Below are 22,691 nucleotides of genomic sequence, written 5' to 3'. Positions count from 1 at the left end.
TGGCTTTCTTTCCAACGGTATCATCCAGCAAAAAATTGATCGCCGCGGTGACGGGCTACCTCACCTGCATTGTTTAAAGAAAAGCTCTGCCGAATGATAGTGTAGCAGAAGTGGCAAAATTCTTCATCGAGAACATCCTGCTGTGACATGGAGTCCCAGATGTCCTGATCACCGACGGAGCAACGGCCTTTACAGCGGAGCTCACCCAACCCATTCTGCGATAACGCCAGGTGAACCACAGGAGGACCAAACGCAGACGAATGGTCGTACGGAGCGCGTCAAAAACACCCTCGCCGGCACGTTAGCAATGTACGTTGACGCGGAACACAAGACATTGGATGAGGTCCTGCTGTACGTAACATTCGCTTATGCACACGTTTTTGGAGCTATCGTTATGTTTTAAGTGGAGCCTGTTTTCTTGGGCACAGGTTCGCCTAATTATACGCCTGCTGATACTATATATATATATGAAGCAACAATGGCTCGTACCCGTATCAAAACAAATATTTTGGCCAAGGCAAAAACGTAACGACGGAACATTTTGCGTTTAAATGTTCGCATCATGCATATCCTTCCTATAGACAAGACCAGGACCTGTGGGGCCTTTCCTTTAGGCATATATTTATATATTGTAACGCGCTCGCTGCACATGCTTGGGCCCCTTGCTCCGAGAAGAAGACGAAGACGGGCTGGCACACAGGCTCGCGCCTTGCTCTTTTCTCGCTGCTGTGCTGCCTCTTCGGCGGCTCGGATATTAACGGCCTCTTTCAGAAGTCGCCTGACAATGTAACGTGACATTTCTCTGGTGTAGGTGCTGCGTATTCTCGACCCATGCAACAGACCCCTCCCAGCAGCAGGAACGCTACACCGATACCGGCGCTCACGCCAGTACACCGGGCCAGCCGTAGAATCCAGGAATTGGCACTTAAGTTTGAGACTTTACCTGCGAGAACAAAGACAACGTCGGCAAGTATGGATACTCCATCCTGTACTACCACAACTAACCCTGCGATGGCTGCTGCTGCACCTCATCATTACATGCTGCGAAAACCGCACGTGCCAAGTCCCTTCAGGAAGACTGGCTGGCGGACTTCGAGCGCCTAGTGGAGTTTGATGGATGGGACGGCGAAATAAAACTCCGAAACATCTTGTTGAGCCTTTTGGATAGTGCCCGCACGTCGTTGCAGAATCGCGAAGGTGTTCTGACATCATGGCTTAGGTTCTGTCACAGCCTCTTTGACACCTACGCTGGCTTCGATCGTCTGGAGTGAGCAGGATGAACCCTCCAGTCTCGCATTAATAAACCTAATGAGAGTGTGGTTATGTACGTGGAAGACATGGCGCGTCTCTTCAGGTGAGCTGACCCTGCCATGTATGACGAGAAGAAGCTGCGTCACTTGTTGAGAGCCGTGAAAGGACAGCATTTTGGTAGACTCGTTCGTAACCCACCACAAACGGTTGCAGGGTTTCTGACTGAAGTCGTCACCATTGAGGAGGTCCTGCACCAGCGCTCCCACTAGTACGATCGGCATGTGAATCTTTCCACTGCTACCAGTGGACTAGGAGCTCTGTCGACTGACGTCGAGCCGCTTGGCGAGATTACGCGATCAATACTCCGCGACGAGCTGCATCAGGTGCAGCAGCCTGCAGCCAACGTAATAACTAACGTCTTGCCCGACGAAGCGAAGTATGCACTCGACGTAATACGCTGCGAAGGATTGCTTGAGGCCGTTCCGCCACTTCAGACGCCGAACAACCACGCCGAATAATATAAGTTGACTTTTTAAGAGGCATCGTCCCGTAGCCGGCGACATCTCCTACCGTGAGCGAATGCCAGCCTGCGACTTATGCCGACGCATTCGGGTACCGTATCCCTGCGCCAGTGCCGCTACCTTCCATCACCGCGTATTACATGCTTCAGTCAGCGCAAGCGCTTCCTTATTTTGGAGAGACTCGACCAGCCCTACGTAAATTGGATATTTGGTGCACGCCCGACCCACGACAGCTCTTTTACCACTGTGTTGAGGTTAGTCATGTAAACCGAGAGTGCGAGTACCGCCGTCTTGGCCTCCAGGGGCTTCCGTCATCGTCACCGTCACCGTCATCATCGTCACGTCACCGTCATCAAGGCACCAGTAACGATCGCCGTCACCATGCCGTCCAATCCGAGAGGTTCAAGTCGGATGTCGCAAGGATGATCTCCGGCCCTGGCTTCAAAAACTAACGTCAGCGACCCTTCGAATCGAAGCCGCTGACACTCGACGTGCGCAAGACCTCCAAACGACGCGACCTCAGACCGACGGAAACTTGACGACGCCGGTGTCTGAAGCTCGAGCCAACTTTTCAGTGAACGTACCTGTGCTTATCAACGGTCCAAATGTTACTGCTTTAATAGATACTGACACTGACTACTTGATTATCACTGGAAAATTTGCAAGCTGTAAAGGAAGGTATGACGCCTTGGGTGACCGCTTGATGCCTTGATAGCTGGCGGACATGTCGTCCAACCATTTGGTGTGTGCAGTTATCATGTACAAATTCAAAATTCTACCTTTATGATCAGTTCCCTTGTTCTCCGAGAATGCTCCCGTGAATTGATACTTGGAATAGACTTTCTTCGTGAGTATGGCGCCATCATTGACCTCCGCCGACGCTGTATTTCGTTCTCCACAAAGAAAGCGACGACACGAGACTCGTGTCACCACAGAGTCACTCTTCTAATTTCCGACAATAGCATCACAATACCACCTTGTGCTAGTGTAATAATTCTGGTAACCTCCGGGGGCACTTGTGAAAGTGAAGTACTCGCCGGGTCAACGTCTCCTTTCTACTTACCCTCGGAATTAGCGTGGTTCGAGGAATTATTGACTAACGGGATGGCCAAGCTGACGTCTTGATCACCAACTTCAAAAATCGGCACCGACACCTCTTCCTTGGCACTGCCGTCGCTTACGCTGAAGCCTTGGAGGAAGTCATTGAGTCTATCGCTTGTGAGGAAAGTGGCAGGGATGAAGGAAGAGTTACAAGTATCGAGATCAACAGTGAGCTGTCGCAGGGCAATAAGGAGGCACTGCGAGGAATGTTGTGTGAATTCAAGGACAGCTTTGCTCGATCGTCAAACGCCGGTCAGACGCCAATCAGGGAGCACAGGACAATTACTTAGGACGATGCACTTCCTTTTCACCAGCAGCCGCATTGTGTTTCGCAGAAAGAACGCTAAGCAATTCAACCACAAGGAGATGATTGAAGATGGCATAATTCAACCTTTAAACAGTGCGTTGTCGTCACCGGTTGTCCTATTAAAGAAGAACGACGGCAATCTCCGCTTAAGGTTTGATTACAGAAAAATGAAGACTGTCATAAGGAAAGACGTCTATCCGTTGCCGCACATATATGACTCTCTCGGCCGGCTAGAGCGAGCCAAGTATTTTTTCTCCCTTGATTGAAAGCGGGTACTGGCAGATTTAGATTGATTGAAGAGCCTTTGTCACCCCGGGTGGACTTTACGAGTTCCGAGTACTTCCGTTCGGGTTCTGCTCTGCTCCGGCAACTTTCTAATGGATGATGGACACTGTATTAGCCGACCTAAAATGGCAAACCTGTCTCGTCTACATGGATGATCTGATATTACATTCAGACAGCTTCTCTGGACATCTTAAGCGACTGCGACAAGTGCTCGAGGCAATCCGATTGGCCAACCTCACCTTAAAGCCTGAGAAAGTTAACTTCAGTTATGAAGAACTGATGAACATGCAGAACTGAAGTTCTTTGGGCATGTTGTGAGTGCGGAATGCGTCCGTCCTCACCCCGAGAAAACTTCCGCTGCAGCTGCTTTCTCGACTTCTATCCACAAGAGAAGCGTTCGATGTTTCTGGGGCTGTGCGCATACTACCAGCGCTTCAAATGCAATTTTTCTGAAATTGCCGAACCACTTACTCGTCTCACTAGAGACGACACGTCATTCAACTGAAGCTCTGAACAGGAAGTGGCTTTCACTCAGCTTCGACGCCGCCTGGCATCACCCCCTGTTCTTGGGCATTTCGACGAGGAAGCCGAAACAGAAATTCATACCGACGCCAGTAACGTCGGTCTGAGTCCAGTGATCGTCCAGCGGTAGGAGAATGGCGAAAGAGCAATAGCTTACGCCAGTCGCACCCTATCTCTACCTGAGCCCGATTACATTACTACAGAGAAAGAGTGTCTTGCCGTCGTATGGGCAAAGTGCCGACCTTATCTCTATGGCCGCCCGTTCCGAGTCGTGACGGATCATGGCTCCTTATGCTGTCTTGCAAGCGTAAACCTCGTATTCTTAAATACGCCTTCACTTCAAGCTTCTCCTCGACTCAGCCAAGTCAAGGCGACGGGGCTTCCATCACTCAAGGCAGCGTTGCGTTTCGTGAACACTCCGCCGAGAAACGCCTCGAAATTGCGCCCTCGACTCGAGTGAAGTGCACCGACCGAGAACAGCTTCTGATATCGAGACTATTCTTCAATGTTATTACTAAAACTACAATTATTTAAGACAAATATGCGCTTCCGTCAATTCGCCTCCCTAATCAAACGACTATATGGTGCAATGCATACCTTTAGCTTGGTAAGGCGGCCGTGTGAGTACTCGAGTGATAAATCAAGCGGGAGCTGTGTTTGAGGTCTAGCAACAATCGCACCCCAACAGCTGAGATCATGGCGCATGGCTGAAAACAAAGAAAATTTGCGCCAGCGTTTGTCCACTGCTCTTTGTTTCCTTGTGCTTCATTGGTGGTCCACGTTGCGGTTGTTAATCGCGGTTATTATGGGTGATACTGTCCGTGTGCGTATGGTGACCGAGCCGGATTGACTTCAAAGGAGGCCACAGATAGAACGGCCGATGGGAAGCTTTGTTTACCTTCAAGATTCAAGACTGATTGGTGCTCAAAGTTTACTGAAAGAAACAAGAGGACAGAAATACGGGTGAGTAAACAGTCCTCACGCAGTTCATGTCCCGCTCTCCATCGTAGCCATCGTCGCCGCACTTGCGCACCATTACGTCGTCTTGCGCGCCATCCCGAATTTATTCGGCCCATTTGGTTCCACCGATGACGAGAGCAGTACTTTGTCGCAGTAAAATAATGCTTCCAGTGTCAGCGGCGACAACACCCAATGGAGTGTCACACCCCGCTCACCATCGCCTCTTGCAGGAGCAGAGATTCCCGTCACACTCGCTGGAACAGTGGACTGACCTCGGCAGCAGAAGCCGCGGAGGAGCGTGCCCTCCCCACCTCACGCCAACCTACCCCCCCCCCCTCGGAAGCGAAAATGAGATGGCCCACGCGGTTCCAGATGCCTAGGACGGCGGCAATTCAGCGCGTGCGCAGGCCGTCTCCCCGGCGCTCATCCTCCACTTTCCGAGTCATGCTTTCACTGTAGCGGCCTCCTCCACTTACCCCTCATGCGCTCATACATTGCGCTGCGCTCCACGTTCCACTGTGTCGCCATCCCCCGCACACTCTCAAGTTCAACAAATGGCCACATAGGGCGAAAAAATCATCCGCGCGCCGCTGCTAACAAAACCAGCATAGCAGGATCACTTCGGTATGCTTACGTTAGTTTAAACATTTCCGGCTTGAGGCGCCGTAATAAGCGCAATATTATAAATAGTGGTGCAAGAAAAATTACAAGGCGAAAGTGAGCACTGGTTGTCAGAAATACGTTACAAAAAGAAGGCCGCACCTAGAATATTTTGGAACCACATCAAATTATTAGGCAGGAAGTCAACAGCCATACAAAAACATATGCCAGAAGAAGATGAAAACAGACTGGAAGGAGCAGCGCCAATAAATTACATCCGAAACGTAGCAGCCGAATCTTTCCACGGCAATGACGAGGTTGTATTTGAAGAAAAAAAGAGCATGATAAAGACCGAAGTGGAAAAGGAGCTTGTGTTGACAAATTTAAACTGGAAGAAAGCGGAAGAGAAAATTCCTAAGCTCACATCCACAGAGCTAGACGAGGTTCCCGTTAGGCTGATAAATGAACTAGGACCAAAAAGTAAGGAAGCTATGGTGAAAGCAGTGGAAAGAACTTTAATAGATAGACGAATACCAGACAGTTGGCGACAAAGTAGAATGAATTTAATTTATGAAGGTAAGGTGGAGAAAGGGAGAATTCACTCGTATAGACCATTCACCATTACATGGGTAATATACACGCAAGCAATGCAGGAAATCAAATTAAAGCATGAAAAATGGGCAGAGAATAATGGCATTTTGGGAGAGCTTCAGAATGACTTCAGAATAGGTAGGCGTTTGGATGATAACTTGTTTGTTCTTACTCAACGTATTGAAATGTCAAAAGCAGAAAACAGACCGTTGTATGTGGCCTTTTTAGACATTACAGGAGCCTACGACAACGTAGACAGCAATATTTTGTGGGAAATTTTGGAAGGGGAAGGCATAGGTACCAATTTTATACAGCGTTTGAGAGAGATTTACCTAGAAAATACCGTTTGCGTTGAATGCGAAGGGATGAGGAGCGAGGGGATAGTTTATATCAAGAAGGGACTCAGGCAGGGGAGCGCGTTATCCCCGCTGCTGTTTATGGTGTACATGGTAAGGACGGAGAGGGTGCTAGCAGGAAATAGTATCGAGAATAATCTCTCATACGTCAGCAGCTTAGCAAGTGACCTCGGCGGCGGTCAGACCTGCGACACAGCAGAGGGTGCTAAGAATGCCTGGCTCCGGACAGGCCACCATTGAATATGAAAGAATATGAACGTGGCAATGTTTAATGCTAGAGCTTTATCTAGTCAGGTGACTCTAGCAATGCTATTGGAGGAGTTAGAGGGCAGTAAATGGGATATAATAGGGCTCAGTGAAGTTAGGGGGCCAAAAGAAGCATATACAGTGCTAAAAAGTGGGCACGTCCTGTGCTACCGGGGCTTAGCGGAGAGACGAGAACTAGGTGTCGGATTCCTGGTGATTAAGAATATAGCTGATAACATACAGGAATTCTATAGCATTAACGAGAGGGTGACATGTCTTGTTGTGAAACTTCGTAAGAGGTACAAAATGAAGGTTGTACAGGTCTACGCCCCTACATCCAGCCATGATGACCAGGAAGTCGAAAGCTTCTATGAAGACGTGGAATCGGCGATGAGTAGAGTGAAAACAAAATACACTATACGGATGGGCGATTTCAATGCCAAGGTAGGCAAGAAGCAGGCTGGAGGCAAGGAAGTGGGGGAATATGGCATAGGCACTAGGAATAGCAAGGGAGAGTTATTAGTAGAGTTTGCGGAACAGAATAATATGCGGATAATGAATACCTTCTTCAGCAAGCGGCATAGCCAAAAGTCGACCTGGAGGAGCCCGAATGGCGAGACTAGAAATGAAATAGACTTTATACTCTGCGCTAACCCTGGCATCGTACCAGACGTGGACGTGCTCGGTAAGGTGCGCTGCAGTGACCATAGGATGGTAAGAACTCCAATTAGCCTAGACCTGAGGAGGGAACGGAAGAAACTGGCACATAAGAAGCCGATCAATGAGTTAGTGGTAAGAGGGGAAATAGAGGAATTAGAAATCATGCTACCGAACAGGTATTTTGCTTTAACTCAGGAAGAGGACCTTAGTGTTGAGGCGATAAACGACAATCTTGTGGACATCATTAAGGAGTGTGCTATAGAAAACAGCGGTAACTCGGTTAGACACGATACCAGTAAGCTATCACAGGAGACGAAAGATCTGATCAAGAAACGCCAATGTATGAAAGTCTTTAACTCTACAGCTAGAATAGAACTGGAAGAACTTTCCAAGTTAATCAACAAGCGTAAGACAGCTGACACCAGGAAGTATAATATGGATAGAATTAAAGAAGCTCTCAGGAACGGAGGAAGCCTAAAAGCAGTAAACAAGAAACTAGGAATTCGCAAGAATCAGATGTATGCGTTAAGAGACAAAGCCGGCAATATCATTTCTAATATGGATGAGATATTTCAAGTGGCTGAGGAGTTCCATAGAGATTTATACAGTATGAGTTGCACCCACGATGCTAATGTAAGAGAGAATTGCCTAGAGGAATTCGAAATCCGTCAAGGAACACCGGAAGAAGTAAGCAATGCCTTGGGAGCCAAGCAAAGTGAGAAGGCAGCTGGGGAGGATCAAGTAACAGCAGATTTGTTGAAGGACAGTGGGCAGATTGTTCTAGAAAAACTGGCCACCCTGTATACACAATGCCTCATGAGCTAGAGCGTACCGGAATCTTGGAAGAACGCTTACAATCCCAATCCATAAGAAAGGGGACGCCAAAGACTTGAAAAATTAGAGACCGATCAGCTTACTGTCAGTTGCCTACAAAGTATTTACTAAGGTAAATGCAAATAGAATCGGGAACACAGATTTCCATCAACCAAAGGACCAGGGAGGATTCCGTAAATGCTATTCAACAATGGATCATATTCACACTATCAATCAGGTGATAGGGAAGTGTGCGGAATATAACCAATCATTATATATAGCTTTCACTTATTACGAGAAAGCGTTTCATTCAGTCGAAACCTCAGCAGTCATGGAGGCATTGCGGAATCAGGGTGTAGAGGAGTCGTATGTAAAAATACTGAAAGATATCTATAGCGGCTCCACAGCCACTGTAGTGCTCCATAAAGAAAGCAACCAAATTCCAAAAATGAAAGGCGTCAGGCAGGGAGATACGATCTCTCCAATGATATTCACAGCGTGTTTACAGGAGGTATTCACAGACCTGGATTGGGAAGAATTGGGGATAAGAGTAAATGGAGAATACCTTAGTAACTTGCGCTTCGCTGATATTGCCTTGCTTAGATACCCGGGGGACCAACCGCAATGCATGCTCACTGACCTGGAGAGGCAAAGCAGAATGGTGGGACTGAAAATTAATCTGCGGAAAACTAATGTTTAACAATCTCGGAAGGGAGCAGCAGTTTACGATAGGTAGCGAGGCACTGGAAGTGGTAAGAGAATGCATCTAATTAGGACAGCTAGTGGCTGCTGTTCCGGATCATGAGAGTGAAATATTCAGAATAAGCATGGGCTGGGGTGCGTTAGGCAGGCATTCACAGATCATGAAGAGCAGGTTGCCATTATCGCTCAAGAGAAAAGTGTATAACAGCTTTCTCTTACCAGTACTCACGTACAGGGCGGAAACCTGGAGGCTTACGAAAAGGGTTCTGCTTAAATTTAGGACGACGCAACTAGCTATGGAAAGAAGAATGATAGGTGTAACGTTAAGGGATAAGAAAAGATCAGATTCGTTGAGGGAACAAACGCGCGTTAATGACATCTTAGTTGAAATTAAGAAAAAGAAATGGGGCATGGTCAGGACATGTAATGAGGAGGGAAGATAACCGATGATCATTAAGGGTTACGGACTGGATTCCAAGGGAAGGGAGGCGTAGCAGGAGTCGACAGAAAGTTAGGTGGGCATATGAGATTAGGAAGTTTCGAGGGACAACATGGCCACAGTTAGTACGTGACCGGGGTGGTCGGGGAAGTGTGGGAGAGGCCTTTGCCCTGCAGTCTGCGTAACCGGGCTGATGATGATGATTACGATGGTATGGAGCAGCAACTCGCAGGTTTGCTTTATGCGGACGACATTGTGTTGCTAGCTAATGAGCAAAGTGATTTGCAACGTCTGGCTGATATCTCTGAACAGGAAGGCAACAATGTAGGTTTGAAATTTAATGTTAGAAAACTAGGTGTACACGTGCACAGGTGAACAGATGGTATTCAATAGAAACAGTGAACAGACAGTGGAGATAGAGGGCCAAGAAATACCTCGGGTAACAGAATATAAATACCTGGGTATATGGATAAACGAAGGCAATAGATATTTGGAAACACAGAAAAAAACCATAACAGCATACGGGAAGAGAAATGCAGCCATAATGACGCACAGAGCGCTATGGGGATAGAATAGGTACGACGTCTTCCGAGGTATGTGGAAAGGTGTATTGGTTGCAGGACTTACTTTTCGAAATGCGGTTGTTCGCTTTAAATCAGGTGTAGAATGAGGACTCGACGGGAACAAAAGGTGAGTGGGTCGCCTCGCAGTGGGCGCTCACGCGAAGACTACAAATGAAGCTGTGCAGGATGATATGGGCTCGACTAGTTTTGATGTGAGGTAAGCTCGCAGTAAAATTGAGTATGAAGGACGGCTGAGGAATATGTAAGAAATAAATGGGTTGGGATGGTGTTCAGGTATCTCTGCAGGAAAAACTTTGATTAACAGTGCAGCAAAAGAACTAGGAAGCTTAGACGCAATATGGGGCCTGTATGGCGGGCAAGACAGCAACAAAGAAGGTCAAGCGAAAAGTCAGGGAGGCTGAAATTATCTCATGGGTGGCGGCAATTGAAAAGAAACCTGCCATGAGTAGCTACCTAAGAGGAAAAAACAAAATCAGGAAAAAAACATTTAAGATAGCTCAAAAGGAAGCTCATTACTTTTCGAAGCGAGATCAGGATGCCTTAGAACCCGCACCTATAAAGGGAAATATAAGAAGGAAGAAGAAGCATGTTCTTGCTGCAGTAGACCTAAGGAAACGACGAAGTATGTTTTATTAGAATGTGGAGACGTCCATCCAGCGGTCGACTTAGGCACACTGGCCTCCTTGAAGCCCTTGGGTTCCGAGGGAGCAGTGGTAAAGCAAACATGTCCGTAGTAGGCATTACTAAGAGGCGATTGGAGGATTGGTGGAAGAAAAGTAGGGAAACGACAAAAGACGGAGACGTACAAAAGCACAGTTCGCAATAGGGGATCAGAAAATTTGGGCGTGGCAGTTCATAGTATTTATATTTCTTTTTTCATTGTTTAACCTTGGTAGGACATTAGGCAGTATAATAGCAACAGCTTGGTGACGCAACCCACCACCCCGTTCCAAAAGGGACGCTCATAACATCCATCCATCCATCCATTTCATTTTACAAGCTTTCTCTTACAATTACCGAAGCGTTCTCATTGCATAAAAGAGAGGGCAAAATTATCATTGCTAATTAGATATTGTACTCGTTGCTACTTAGTTTATTGTTTCTTTGTTTTTATAAACGCAAATAGCGTTCAGAATCATCGATCTTTGACGTGATTTCTGGCCTTCTTTAAATATTTTTACCGGTATTTTCGAGTGCACAGCGGCACGAATTCATTCGTTCGTAGATTCAGACTGGTTGCTTCTTTGTTGCTAAAGCTAGTTTGTTGCGCTTCGACGTCTCGCGTTATTTAATTTGTGGTGAAGTAACGTGTTTGCAAGCAGGCACGTAAGCCCGAAAGTTGGGTTTCGGTCATGAGTCATTCGGAATACGTCTGCGTCGAAACGGGAGCCGGATTGTGCTGCAGCTGACAACGGCAATAACGGTGAGTCGTTTAACACTGCTGCTTGGATCGTTATATAATATCCATCTCATTACCTTCCAAACGGGGACAAGTTAACGAACTACATTCTGCGTTACTTATGGGCAGTCAGGATCCTCAGTTGCTGTTTTCTAAATAAATCTCTACTTGCGAGGCTGTCGTTATACACACACAACCAGGAAAAAAAAAGGAGCGATGTCGGAACGCGCGTCTCATTTTTCATCTTATTGTAGCCGTGGCCACAGGGGGACTGAGTGGCCTTATCAATATACATATAAAACCTTTTCTTGCGAGTCCGCCGGCAACTTTTTTCGTCCACAAAACCAAATACTTAGGTAAAGTGAAGCAAAAGTACAGAATTTGATGTAATAAACAGTTGCAAGCATGATAATTCACCCATAGTTCGTAGTTGTCGGTTCCAAATGCTCTTGCTGCTCAGTTTGGTTTACCGCAGGGCATTTATTTTTGCAGTAGTGAAGCGGTGCATCACGTACGTACAGAAAAATAATGCTTCAATTCTCATAGCTTCATGACTTCCATGCATTTGCTTGTGGAACCAGCAATGTGATCTCTTCTAGAGTATAAATTAATGCACAAATGTTCTGATTTGTGGCTTCAATAATACTTAAGCTGTTGATATGCATTGCGGTTAGGCAGACATCAACTTTATGGACAACAGCAATATTTATTTACCATGCTGCTTAAGCACCCTAGAGCGCGCAGTGTACATTTACATGTGTTCTTGAGTCGCAAACCATTACAATATTTATATGTCACACCTTTTTGCATTACATATTCCAAAATTGTGTTTTTCAATTTCTGATTCAGTCAAAATTTCTGTTCCAGACATGCAGTAGTGAGGACGGCACCAGTATAGAGCAACAGACATCACGCACTAAACAGAAGCTGCTGCCTGCTACAACAAGGCTGTTGTGTGGACGTTGGCTGCTACTGCAAGGTAAACACGTGGCTCAGAAATAAATATGCTTCATATATGCTGTATTGGATTGCTAGTCTTCAGATACATGTCATTTCTTTGCAGCAGATTTGAATGTTTGTTCATATTTATGGCTCAGTATAATTGGCTCGAACATAAAATAAAACACACATGAGTTTGGCTAATCTGTGCTGTATCTAATGTGTCACCGTTATGCCCTAACAGGGTCTATGCCGAGCACATCTTGGTCATCGCAGGAGCTCGTATCTGCACCAACAGGAAGGGTATGGAGCGACATTTGCAAGGCTTTAACCCCACAAAGAAGCGCATGCAGAAGAATTTGGATGAGATATCAAGCCTGCAGAGGACTGTTTCAAGACTGAAAAGAGCTTCAGTCACCATTCCACCACCACGGACATTTCCCTGAATCATTCATCTAACTCAAAAACGACTTTCTAGCAATTCTTGGTCTTTAGATGCACCTGAAACTTCTGACCAAGCTCGGATGACGCTGGCCAAAAGAGTTCCGTCAGTTTGCCCTTAATCAGCTTCCTGACCATGTCAATTCCATTTCTGCATTGTGTAATTTTTCTTCTATAAATGCAAGCGTTTTCATTTCCCATTCTCGTTAGAGATCATTCATCCTCACCCAAACATAAAGGTCCACCGCTTCTTCGATGAAACTTAATACATTCACTGTCTAGTTGCCTAACATATATGTAGCAGTATCTTGTAGTGTATGTTGTCATGTGCAATTCCTCTCCTGAAATGGCTAATGCAGCATCGGCATGTGTCTTGCATTAACTACGCACCATGTGCTATGCACCATTTTACTTTTCTTGATGTTTATAGCCTTCAATGCTTTCAGAGCAGAGTGGCTTCTCTCTTGAATGCAAGATTTCTCATTTTCCATATTCCTTGTATCATTGATGACTGCTCTTCTTCCTCGATAGCCTGGGTCTTTGCGCAAGCTGCACTGAAGTTAGTGATTGCAGAATCTGGTTTTGCTGCCCCACTTGGTTGTGGATGCCATGTTATGTTTCTCGGATGTGGGTGCCTGGTCAGTTGCATTTGTAAGTAGACTCTCGAGGTAAGCATTTGCTCCTGCATTCCGCACAGCGACACAGATTCCCAGTATACACATACCCTAACTGGTGCTCCCCGTTCGTTCTTTCCTGCTGCAGCCATGGGCAAATTGTGCTTGAGGCCTAGCTTGGCCATGATTTGCTCAAAAGAGAGACGAAAATATGTGCTTACTTGGCTCGAAGTGTATGAAGTTGATAGCCATATGCGAAAATGGCTGCCGAAGGTGATGTCCACGAAAGCGACTTGTCCATATTGAGACAAAGTGGGACACCCAGTGTGTGCCACACATTCGCAGCCCTCGATAAAAAAGAGACGCGCAGGTCGGAAAGGAGTTAATGCTAAAATTCCGGGTAGTCCATGTCGCTGTGTTGGTTGCGGCAGCAGATGCCTATGTCACCTGATTGCTTCGCACTGGAAGTTTCTCATCTTCAACAGCAACTGTCCGTTCAAACAGCTGTGACGCGCTGTCTAATCTGTTTGTACTGCTGGTTGTCGCTCGTTACGAGACCACCACATGCGACAAAGCAAGCAATATGCCTGTAAGTAGGCGGCTGAATGTACCCTAAGAGACCCGTTTCTGTGAATGCTCATTGTTGTCATATGGTTCGTAGCCAATGTATAATGTATGGTCTGAACCTCATGCGGTGAGTGATTACTGTTTAATTTTGCGGTTATCTTACTTGGTTACAGTTGCCGTGTTATGTTTTTCTAATATGGCGGCCTGGTCAGTTGCATTGGGAAGCAGTCTCTCGAAGTAAGCATTTGCTCCTGCAGTCTGCACAGCGACATACACACCATACAAACACCATGATTGGTGCTCCCCGTCAACCCTTTCTCGCTGCAGCCATGGGAAAATTGTGCCTGTGGCCTTTCTCGGATGCGATTAATGCGATTACATGGTCCGACGTGTATGAAGTTAATAGCCGCATGGGTGGAAAGGCCCGCTAAACTGGCTGATGACGGTGATGCCCACGAAACCGACTTGTCCATATTGAGACAATGTGGGACACCAAGTGTGAGTCACTCATTAGTGACCCCCGAAAGAAAAGAAACGTGCAGGTTGGAAAGGGGTCAACGCTAAAATGCCGGGTAGTCCCTATCGCTGTGTTGGCTGCGGCAGCAGATGCCTGCAGCACCCGATAGCATTGCAATGCAAGTTGCTCATCTTTAATGGCGACTGCCGCTGGAAACAGGTGGGACACTCTGTCCAATCTACTTACGCCGCTAGTTGTCGCTCGTTGCTAGACCGTCATGTGCGACGACGACGGTGAGCCGTTTACGAGCTCGCGTCAGTGAATCCAGGCTATCTCGACAGGCAAATTTCATTTCTGCTATTGCACGAAAATGTACAATGTTTGTCTTCTGCCAATAAAGTCGCACATTCTGTTTACTCACTCGCGGCTTGTTTGTATGGGCATCAGTATAGGTTCTTTGGTCTCCTGGCAATTAGAATGCACCGGCTACGCGGCAGCGAAGGCATTGATGCAGGGCAAGCACTGCGTGTACCAGCATATGCCACCGGCAAAAAGCGGCCATAATGGATTTTGCTATAAAAAAAATCTTCCGCTTCCGGATTTAGCAGCGCCATGTGGCGTCCACCTAGGTAAGTTCTATGCGCTGCCGCTGTTTATTTTCGTACCACTGCGAAAGGTCCAGTTTCCCCTTCTCTAAAGTTGTTTCTTTATTCTATGATATCGCGCCTTGGGTCGGTCGAAGTGGTCGCCTGCCATACTGCCGCGCATGGCTCGTGTTCCTCGCCACTTTTCCAGGCTTTTGCGTATGTACTATTGGATTATTTCTTGCGCTACACACCGGACTTTGGCGATTTAGTAATCTCCTATCGCCACGTGCGCGGCTTTGTGCGAGTATGGCTGCTCGTTCACGATCACCACGCGCACGCTACCTCTCGCGTACGGTTGATTGTATCGATCTTGGCAGGTGTTGCGTTTGTGCGCGTGTTCGAATCACAACCACCCTGTGCTAAGTATTTGCGTGTGTGACGGTGACGCTCACCACGTGCGTGACATTTGACTTCCTCGCACGCCGTACTGGTGCGAGTGAACCCTGAGATTCACTGGTGTTGATGCCGCGTGCTTTTCTTTTGTGCGTGTGCGTGCGCGCACGAATTCTAACGTACTATAGCGGATTTCGCCGCATCAAAAAAGCACAATCCTCGCGCTGGCCACCAACCAACGTCGAGTGCTACAAACATCCACGTACCGCTAACTTGATCCATGTACTGCCTTGGTCTTCGGCAAAGCGATGCCGCAGAGGCGAGGTCCAGCAGAAATCGTAGACAAATGGCTCGCCAAGCGCGCCACTGCCGCCGCTGTGGCTGCCGCACCACCCTACAACACCCCTGTCATCTCAGTGGTGCTGTTAGCCAGCCGAAGCATCCCACCCCGGCCCTCTCGCAAGATTCGTCCTCCTCACATTCTAAGTCGGCTCGGCTTGTTGGTTCTCCAGAACCAACTTTCGTGGAACTCCCCGTGAGCTCAGATAAGGAAGATATGGATTTGTCTGCCTCTCGGAAACGCGATAGCGATGTCGAGGGTGACGCCCTAGAGCAGGCGATGGCTTCCATTGCCCTGCCAGAGAGCAAGAAGTCAGCGCCTCTCCCTCCTTGCTCCACAGCTGAGGACCGGGATGCCAGTTCGACCGCATCCGCAACCAGTACCGTGGTTCCCGATTCTGCCATTTCTTACAAAGACTGCACCCCCGGAGATGCTGTGATTGCCGAGACAAGGGATTCGCTTGTAGACATTCCTACCAAGTATACTACAGGGGCTAAGGCAATCTCGGAGGTTCCCCAGAAACCTGCACTACAGGCGGCCCTCGGAAAGACACCAGCTGCGATGGTGACAAGCGGCACGTCACAGAGCGCAGCTGCCTTCCTGGAGGATTCCCCAGCTCCTCCGACAAAGCACCTTGCAGAGAAAAAAAAATAAGGGCAAGGGCAAGCAACGGCCAACTCCAGGTAGTCTGTAGCTTTGAGGAACTGCTACTACCTCGGGCCCACCGCCTTCTCCGCAGCAACAGGCACCACTGAAAGACGCTCCCTCCAGGTGCCAGACCACACTCTCCCCGGCACCCGAGAGCGGCGAACCAGCACAAGACGTGGTCACTGCGGTCCTCTCTAGTAAAGCCCCTTGACAATTTGAAAGTACTACCACTCTTTTAACTCTGTCGCCGCCGCGCGACCTCCTCGCCTCCTCCTCGCCCTGTGCGGGTGCCCCCTGGGGCAACCAGTTTTACACCGTTTTTCTGTACGACGAATGGTCTGCCTGCCATTGCCCTTGGAAACACGTGGACTTGCGTTTGGATTGTGTTTTCCTTTTTAGTTCGCGCCATTTGAGCGTTATGCCGTGCTGTCGGGGCCGGATTAAGAAAAATGGTGGCCCTGGGCTAATGCGCATGCAGGCCCCCTATCCCTATACTGACCCCCGCCCTAGTCGCCTGCTACGCTATGGAAATATCCCATGTTTAATTTTAATTCCATCAAAATAGAAAGAACGAAGTGCGATCAACGGGATTATTATTATAGTTATTATGAGGAAAAGAAAACTTGCTTAAAACGCGTGTTGTTGTAAACACCAACATATATGTTCCATTTCGTGGTTAATCTGCATTCTGTTTCTGCATTCTAATCTGCATTCTGATCTCACCTGTAAATATTAGTGTCAAGTCCACATGCAAATTTCATAATTAGTTTTGTACTCTTTTTCTCCCTCTCTCCTCTGGAATTCCCCATCCCTATACAGAATAGCATGCCAGCGGTTGTATGCGCACCACCAGAATTCTATGTTTTACCAATAAAGAGTGTCTCTCTCTCTCTTGTCAGGTTTCTCTGCTAGCTACAGCACAAAGCACGTAAGCTGTAGAGGACATAAATAAAAAAATAAACATATGATGGCTACAGCCGCATGCTAGTAAATGTAATGAAAAAAATAAAAGAAATCACTCAATTTATGAGTGCGCCGTTTCGTTATTTTAACGTTTTATTTGCCAGTGGCACGTTGTCGATGTCGCAAAGGAAAGTAATGTTTCGCGGCGTTTCCTAATTCTACCAATCATTCTACTAATTCTACCAATCATACCAAACAGCACTGAGAAATAGAATTAGACACGTACTCATTAGCAAATGAAATCTCTCAGCGTTCTAGTCAGCAACCTGCCATCTTGCAATATTTGTTAGAAGAGTGCAGCGGTGGCATAGAGGTAGAGCATCCGCCTCGCATGCAATTGAATAGTGGTTCGAATCCCGATGCCGCGCAATTTTCCACGGGATGAAACAAAATCCGCATGTAGAATAAATTGCATAAACAGGCCTGGAGTGCGGCGTGATCCCGGAGACCAGAACCGGTAATGAACTCCCTCACCGGAGCAGGATTCGCCACCCTGCTTTAGTACTTGGCCAGAACCTACCATATGAATACGAAAATCTAACCCTGGCCCTCAGTCTTCTGCAACTGCGAAGCAGCTGACCTCGGTGGCAGTCAGACATGTGACGCGCCAGAGGGCGCTAAGAATCACTGCGTCTGGACAGGACGCCGTTGGAATCTGAACCAGATAACGTTTAACACTACAACTTCATCTATAGAGGCGATTGTATATGAGGAATTATCGGGAGGAATTATCAGTGAGGTTAGGAGGACAAAAGAAGCATATACAGTGCTAAAAAGCGGGCCCATCCTGTGCTACCGGGACTTCGCGGTGAGACCAGAACTAGGAGTCGGATTCCTGAATAATAAGGATATAGCTGGTAACATACAGGAATTCTATAACAATAATGATAGGGTGGCAGGCCGTTTTGCGAAAATGATAAAGAGGTACAAATTGAAGGTCGTACAGGCCTACGCCCCGACATCCACTCATGATGCCCAGGAAGTTGAAAGCTGCTATTAAGGCGTGGAATCGGCGCTGGAAAACGTCAAAACAAATTACATTTTACTGAAGGCCGACTTCAATGTCAGGGTAGGCAAGAAACAGGCTGGAGAAGAGTCAGTGGGGGAATATGGCAAAGGTTCTAGGAATAGCAAGGGAAACGTTATTAGTAGAGTTTTGCAGAACGGCATAATATGGGGATAATGAATACCTCCTTCCGCGAGTGGGATAGCCGAAAGTGGACGTGAGGGAGCCCAAATGGTGAAACTAGAAATGAGATAGACCTAATACACTTCGCTCACCCTGGCATCATACAAGATGTGGACGTTTTAGGCAAGGTGCGCAGCAGTGACCATAGAATGGTAAGAACTGCGCTTTGCCTAGACTTGAAGACGGAACCGGAGAAACTGGTACATAAAAATCCGATCAATGAGTCAGTGTTAAGAGGGAAAATAGAGGAATTCCGGATCAAGCTACGGAACATATATTTGGCTTTAACTCAAGAAGAGAACCTTAGTGTTGATGCAACTAACAACAATGTTATGGGCATCATTAAGGAGTGTGCAATAGAGGTCAGTAGTAACTTCGTTAGACAAGACACCAGGAAGCTATCGCAGGAGACGAAAGGTCTGATTAAGAAACTCCAATGTATGAAAGACTCTAAACCAACAGCTAAAATAGAACTGGCACAACTTTACAAGTTAACCAACAAGCGTAAGAGAGCTGACATAAGGATGTATAACATGGATATAATTGAACAGGTTGTCAGGAACGGATAAAGCCTAAAATCAGTGAAGAAGAGTCTCGGAATAGGCAAGAATAAGATGTATGTGTTAAGAGACAAAGCCGGCAATATGATTACTAATATGGATGAAATAGCTTATACAGTACCAGTGGCACCCACGACGATAATGGGAGAGAGAACAGTCTAGAAGAATTTGACATCCCGCAAGGTACGCCGGAAGAACTAAAGAAAGCCTTGGGGGCTATGCAAAGAGAGAAGGCAGCTGGAGAAGATAAGGTAACAGCAGATTTGTTGAATGGTGGACAGATTGTCATAGAAAAACTGGTCACCCTGTATATGCAATGACTCATGACCTCGAGCGGACCGGAATCTTCGAAGAACGCCGACAGAATCCTAAGCCATATGGAAGGGATCACCAAAGACTTGAACAATTATAGACTGATCAGCTTACTGTCCGTTGCCTGCTAAGTACTTACTAAGGCAATCGCAAATACGATCAGGAACACCTAAGACTTCTGTCAGCCAAAGGACCTGAAAGGATTTCGTAAAAGATACGCGATAATATACCATATTGACACTATCAATCAGGTGATAGAGAAATGTGCGGAATATATTCAAACCTTATATAAAACATTCATTGATTACGAGAAAGCGTTTGATTCAGTCGACACCTCCGCAGTCATGGAGGCATTATGGAATCAGGGTGTAGACGAGCAGTAGGTAAAAATACTGAAATATATATTAAACGGCTCTACAGCCACCGTAGTCTTCCATAATGAAAGCGACAAAATCCCAATAAAGAAAGGCGTCAGGCAAGCAGGCAGACCTCTCCTATGTTATTCATAACATGGAGGCATTGTCTATGAGAGTGAATGGAGAATACCTCTTAGTAACTTGCGATTCGCTTATGAAACTGCCTTGCTTAGTAACTCAGGGGACCAACTGCAATGTATGCTCACTGAATTGGAGAGGCAAAGCAGAAGCTTGGCTCTAAAAATTAATCTGCAGAAAACTAATGTTTAACAGTCTCCGAAGAGAACAGCAGTTTACGATAGGTAGCGTGGCATTGGAAGTGGCAAGGAAATACATTTACTTAGGGCAGGTAGTGACCCCGGATCCGGATTATGAGACTGAAATAATCCGAAGAATAAGAATGGGCTAGGGTGTGTTTGGCAGGCATCCTCAGAAAATGAACAGTAGTTGGCTATTATCCCTCAAGAGAAAAGTGTATAACAGCTGTGGCTTACCAGTACTCACCTACGGGGCACAAACCTGGAGGCTTACGAAAAAAGTACTACTTAACATGAGGACGACGCAACGAGCTATGAAAAGAAGAATAATGAGTGTAACGTTAAGGGATAAAAAACGAGCAGATTGGATGAGGGAACACAGGCAAGTTAATTACATCTTTGTTCAAGTCAAGGAAAATAAATGGGCGTGGGCACGGCATGTGTTAAGGAGGGAAGATAGCCGATGATAATTAAGGGTTCCGGACTGGACTCTAAGGGAAGGGAACCGTAGCAGGGACTAGCAGAATGTCAGTTGGGCGGAAGAGATTAGGAAGTTTGCAGGGACAACATGGCCACAATTAGCACATGATCAGGGCAGTTGGAGAAGTATGCGAGATGCCTTTGCCCTGCAGTGGACGTAAGCAGGCTGATGATGATCATGATTCGTTAGAATGAATTTTTCCACACACTAATCACGCCCAGCAAAAAGCTTTTCCTCAATCTTATTGCCAGGCGTAATGCTCCTGTTGAGTATTCTGACATTACTTATTCCAATATTACAGACGGGTGCGTCAGACGATACGCACCTTTTCCGTCTGTCATGTGCGCGCCCGGCCAAGTCCACGTAATGCAGACGATAGGCGTCCTGTCGAAATCGACGTACCCACTCACAGCTCTAAAGTCCCAGATTATACCAGGAGGAACGTCCTTCTGTTGCAGGTCCGTTTCGAGCATGAAGTGAGTGCCCACTGTGACTCTTTGAAATGGAGCCGTGGGCTCTTGTTTTCCCAGGAGGGTATCCACGAACGTGTAGTTGTCGGGAGCTCGTCGACCTACGCTTGGCGATGTTTTGTTCTGTCGCACTGCGAACCATATAGCAAAAGTATTACTACCGCGACAATGTTTAGGTACGGCAATCTAGGCTGACGATTTCACAGAAGAGAACATTTAAGGTTGAAATTGGGGCCAACTCGTACGCGACACTCAACAACGGTTGAGTACCTGCAGACAATAACGGTGATAAATGACGGAGCAATGTCGCAGGCGTACGTGTCCTGCGTGAAGTATTCATTCTTGGAATACCCTGCTTGTTTTGGAACACTTTCTCTACATAATTGCAAACTTTGTCTTCAGAAGATGAAAAATACTCAGAATCCATTCCGAGAGTTAACGTACCTGTGTATTTTATTGCTAGGTATGGTGCAGATTTCAAGGAAATATAGAAGCTTATTTTTTAGCATTGTTGCACGCACGAATGGGTTGTGCAATGTCTGTAATACATGAAAGTGTCCAGCATGCGTTCAGGCGTCAATGTTTAGAAACTGTCAGCGGTCAATTTCTGGCAGGTTATGCGCAAATGTTGTGGCACTCACCACCTCTTTGAAGAGTGCTAAGAAATTGTCAAGTATTTCACTGCTATTAAAGAATTTCACGCATGTTTTAAAGCAAACACAACATCGTCAACTTATCAATATGCGTAAAGCAGTTGCACTATGTATATCAGTCTCCAGGCCAAGCTCAATGGTGGAGGGAAACGTGTTGCGCAAGTGACGTGCAAAACACGGTCCCACGCATGCGCGACTGCATTGCACGTCGAATGGTTCAATAACAGAAACAAGAACCGATCTAATATTGTGAATATTGTCTACATTCTTCTGGAGAAATTATCATCATCACGACCCTGTTTTTTGTCCACTGTAGGACGAAGGCCCCTCACAGCGATCTCCAGTTACCCTGTACTGCGCCAACCGATTCCAACTAGCACCCGCGAATTTCATCATTTCGTCATTCCAGCTAGCCTTCTGCCGTCCCCGACTGCGTTTCCCTTCTCTTTCTACCCATTCTGTCCCCCTAATGGCCCAGCGATTATCTGACTCGCGCATTATATTACCTGCCCAGCTCCATTTTTTTTCTCTTGATGTCAATTACACTATTCTCTATACCGGTTTGGAGAAATCAAGCTACGCTAAGTGCGGTGCTATTGTTTTAGAATTCTACTGCGCTTTTTAATATGCCATTCCTAACAACCAATGCAGGTTAGTGTTTTGCATGAAATAGAACAAATATTATCTTTGACGTCTACTAAAAGCGCAGAGTTAACCTCCTGACTTCTACGGAAATCATTACTGAAATCTAAAAAAGAACACTTTATAATTTTAAACCTACGCAAGGCTTCGCGAATTGACCTCTATTCCTGCACCTTATTTCACGCCCCCTAAGGCTTTATACGAGTTGGGACAAAATGCTGTATAGCTTTTTTTGTAAAACATCCCCAATGACAATGCCTTAATACAATAGAGAACAGCAATTTATAATAGGCAGCGAGGCACTGGAAGTCGTAAGGGAATACATCTACTTAGGACAGATAGTCACTGCGGATCCGGATCATGAGACGGAAATTATCAGAATAAGATTGGGCTGGGGTGCGTTTGGCCGGCATTCTCAGATCATG

The 22,691-nt window shown here is 46.6% G+C and overlaps 1 protein-coding gene across 1 annotated transcript in view; it reads right to left on the bottom strand.

The window, feature by feature from the left end:
• The window catches only part of LOC135907508 (calcium-activated chloride channel regulator 1-like), a 177,139-nt gene that overhangs the window by 10,372 nt on the left and 144,076 nt on the right, over positions 1-22,691 (bottom strand). Inside the window, exon 14 of the mRNA XM_070520903.1 lies at positions 20,827-21,102. Coding sequence (XP_070377004.1) covers positions 20,827-21,102 — 276 coding nt within the window. The remainder of the gene's footprint in view (positions 1-20,826; positions 21,103-22,691) is intronic.

Source organism: Dermacentor albipictus, chromosome 6 (genome assembly GCF_038994185.2).
Source record: "Dermacentor albipictus isolate Rhodes 1998 colony chromosome 6, USDA_Dalb.pri_finalv2, whole genome shotgun sequence".
Taxonomy (NCBI): Eukaryota; Metazoa; Arthropoda; class Arachnida; order Ixodida; family Ixodidae; genus Dermacentor; species Dermacentor albipictus.
The sequence above is the reverse complement of the archived record's forward strand: the minus strand, read 5'-3'. Positions and strand labels throughout refer to the sequence as shown.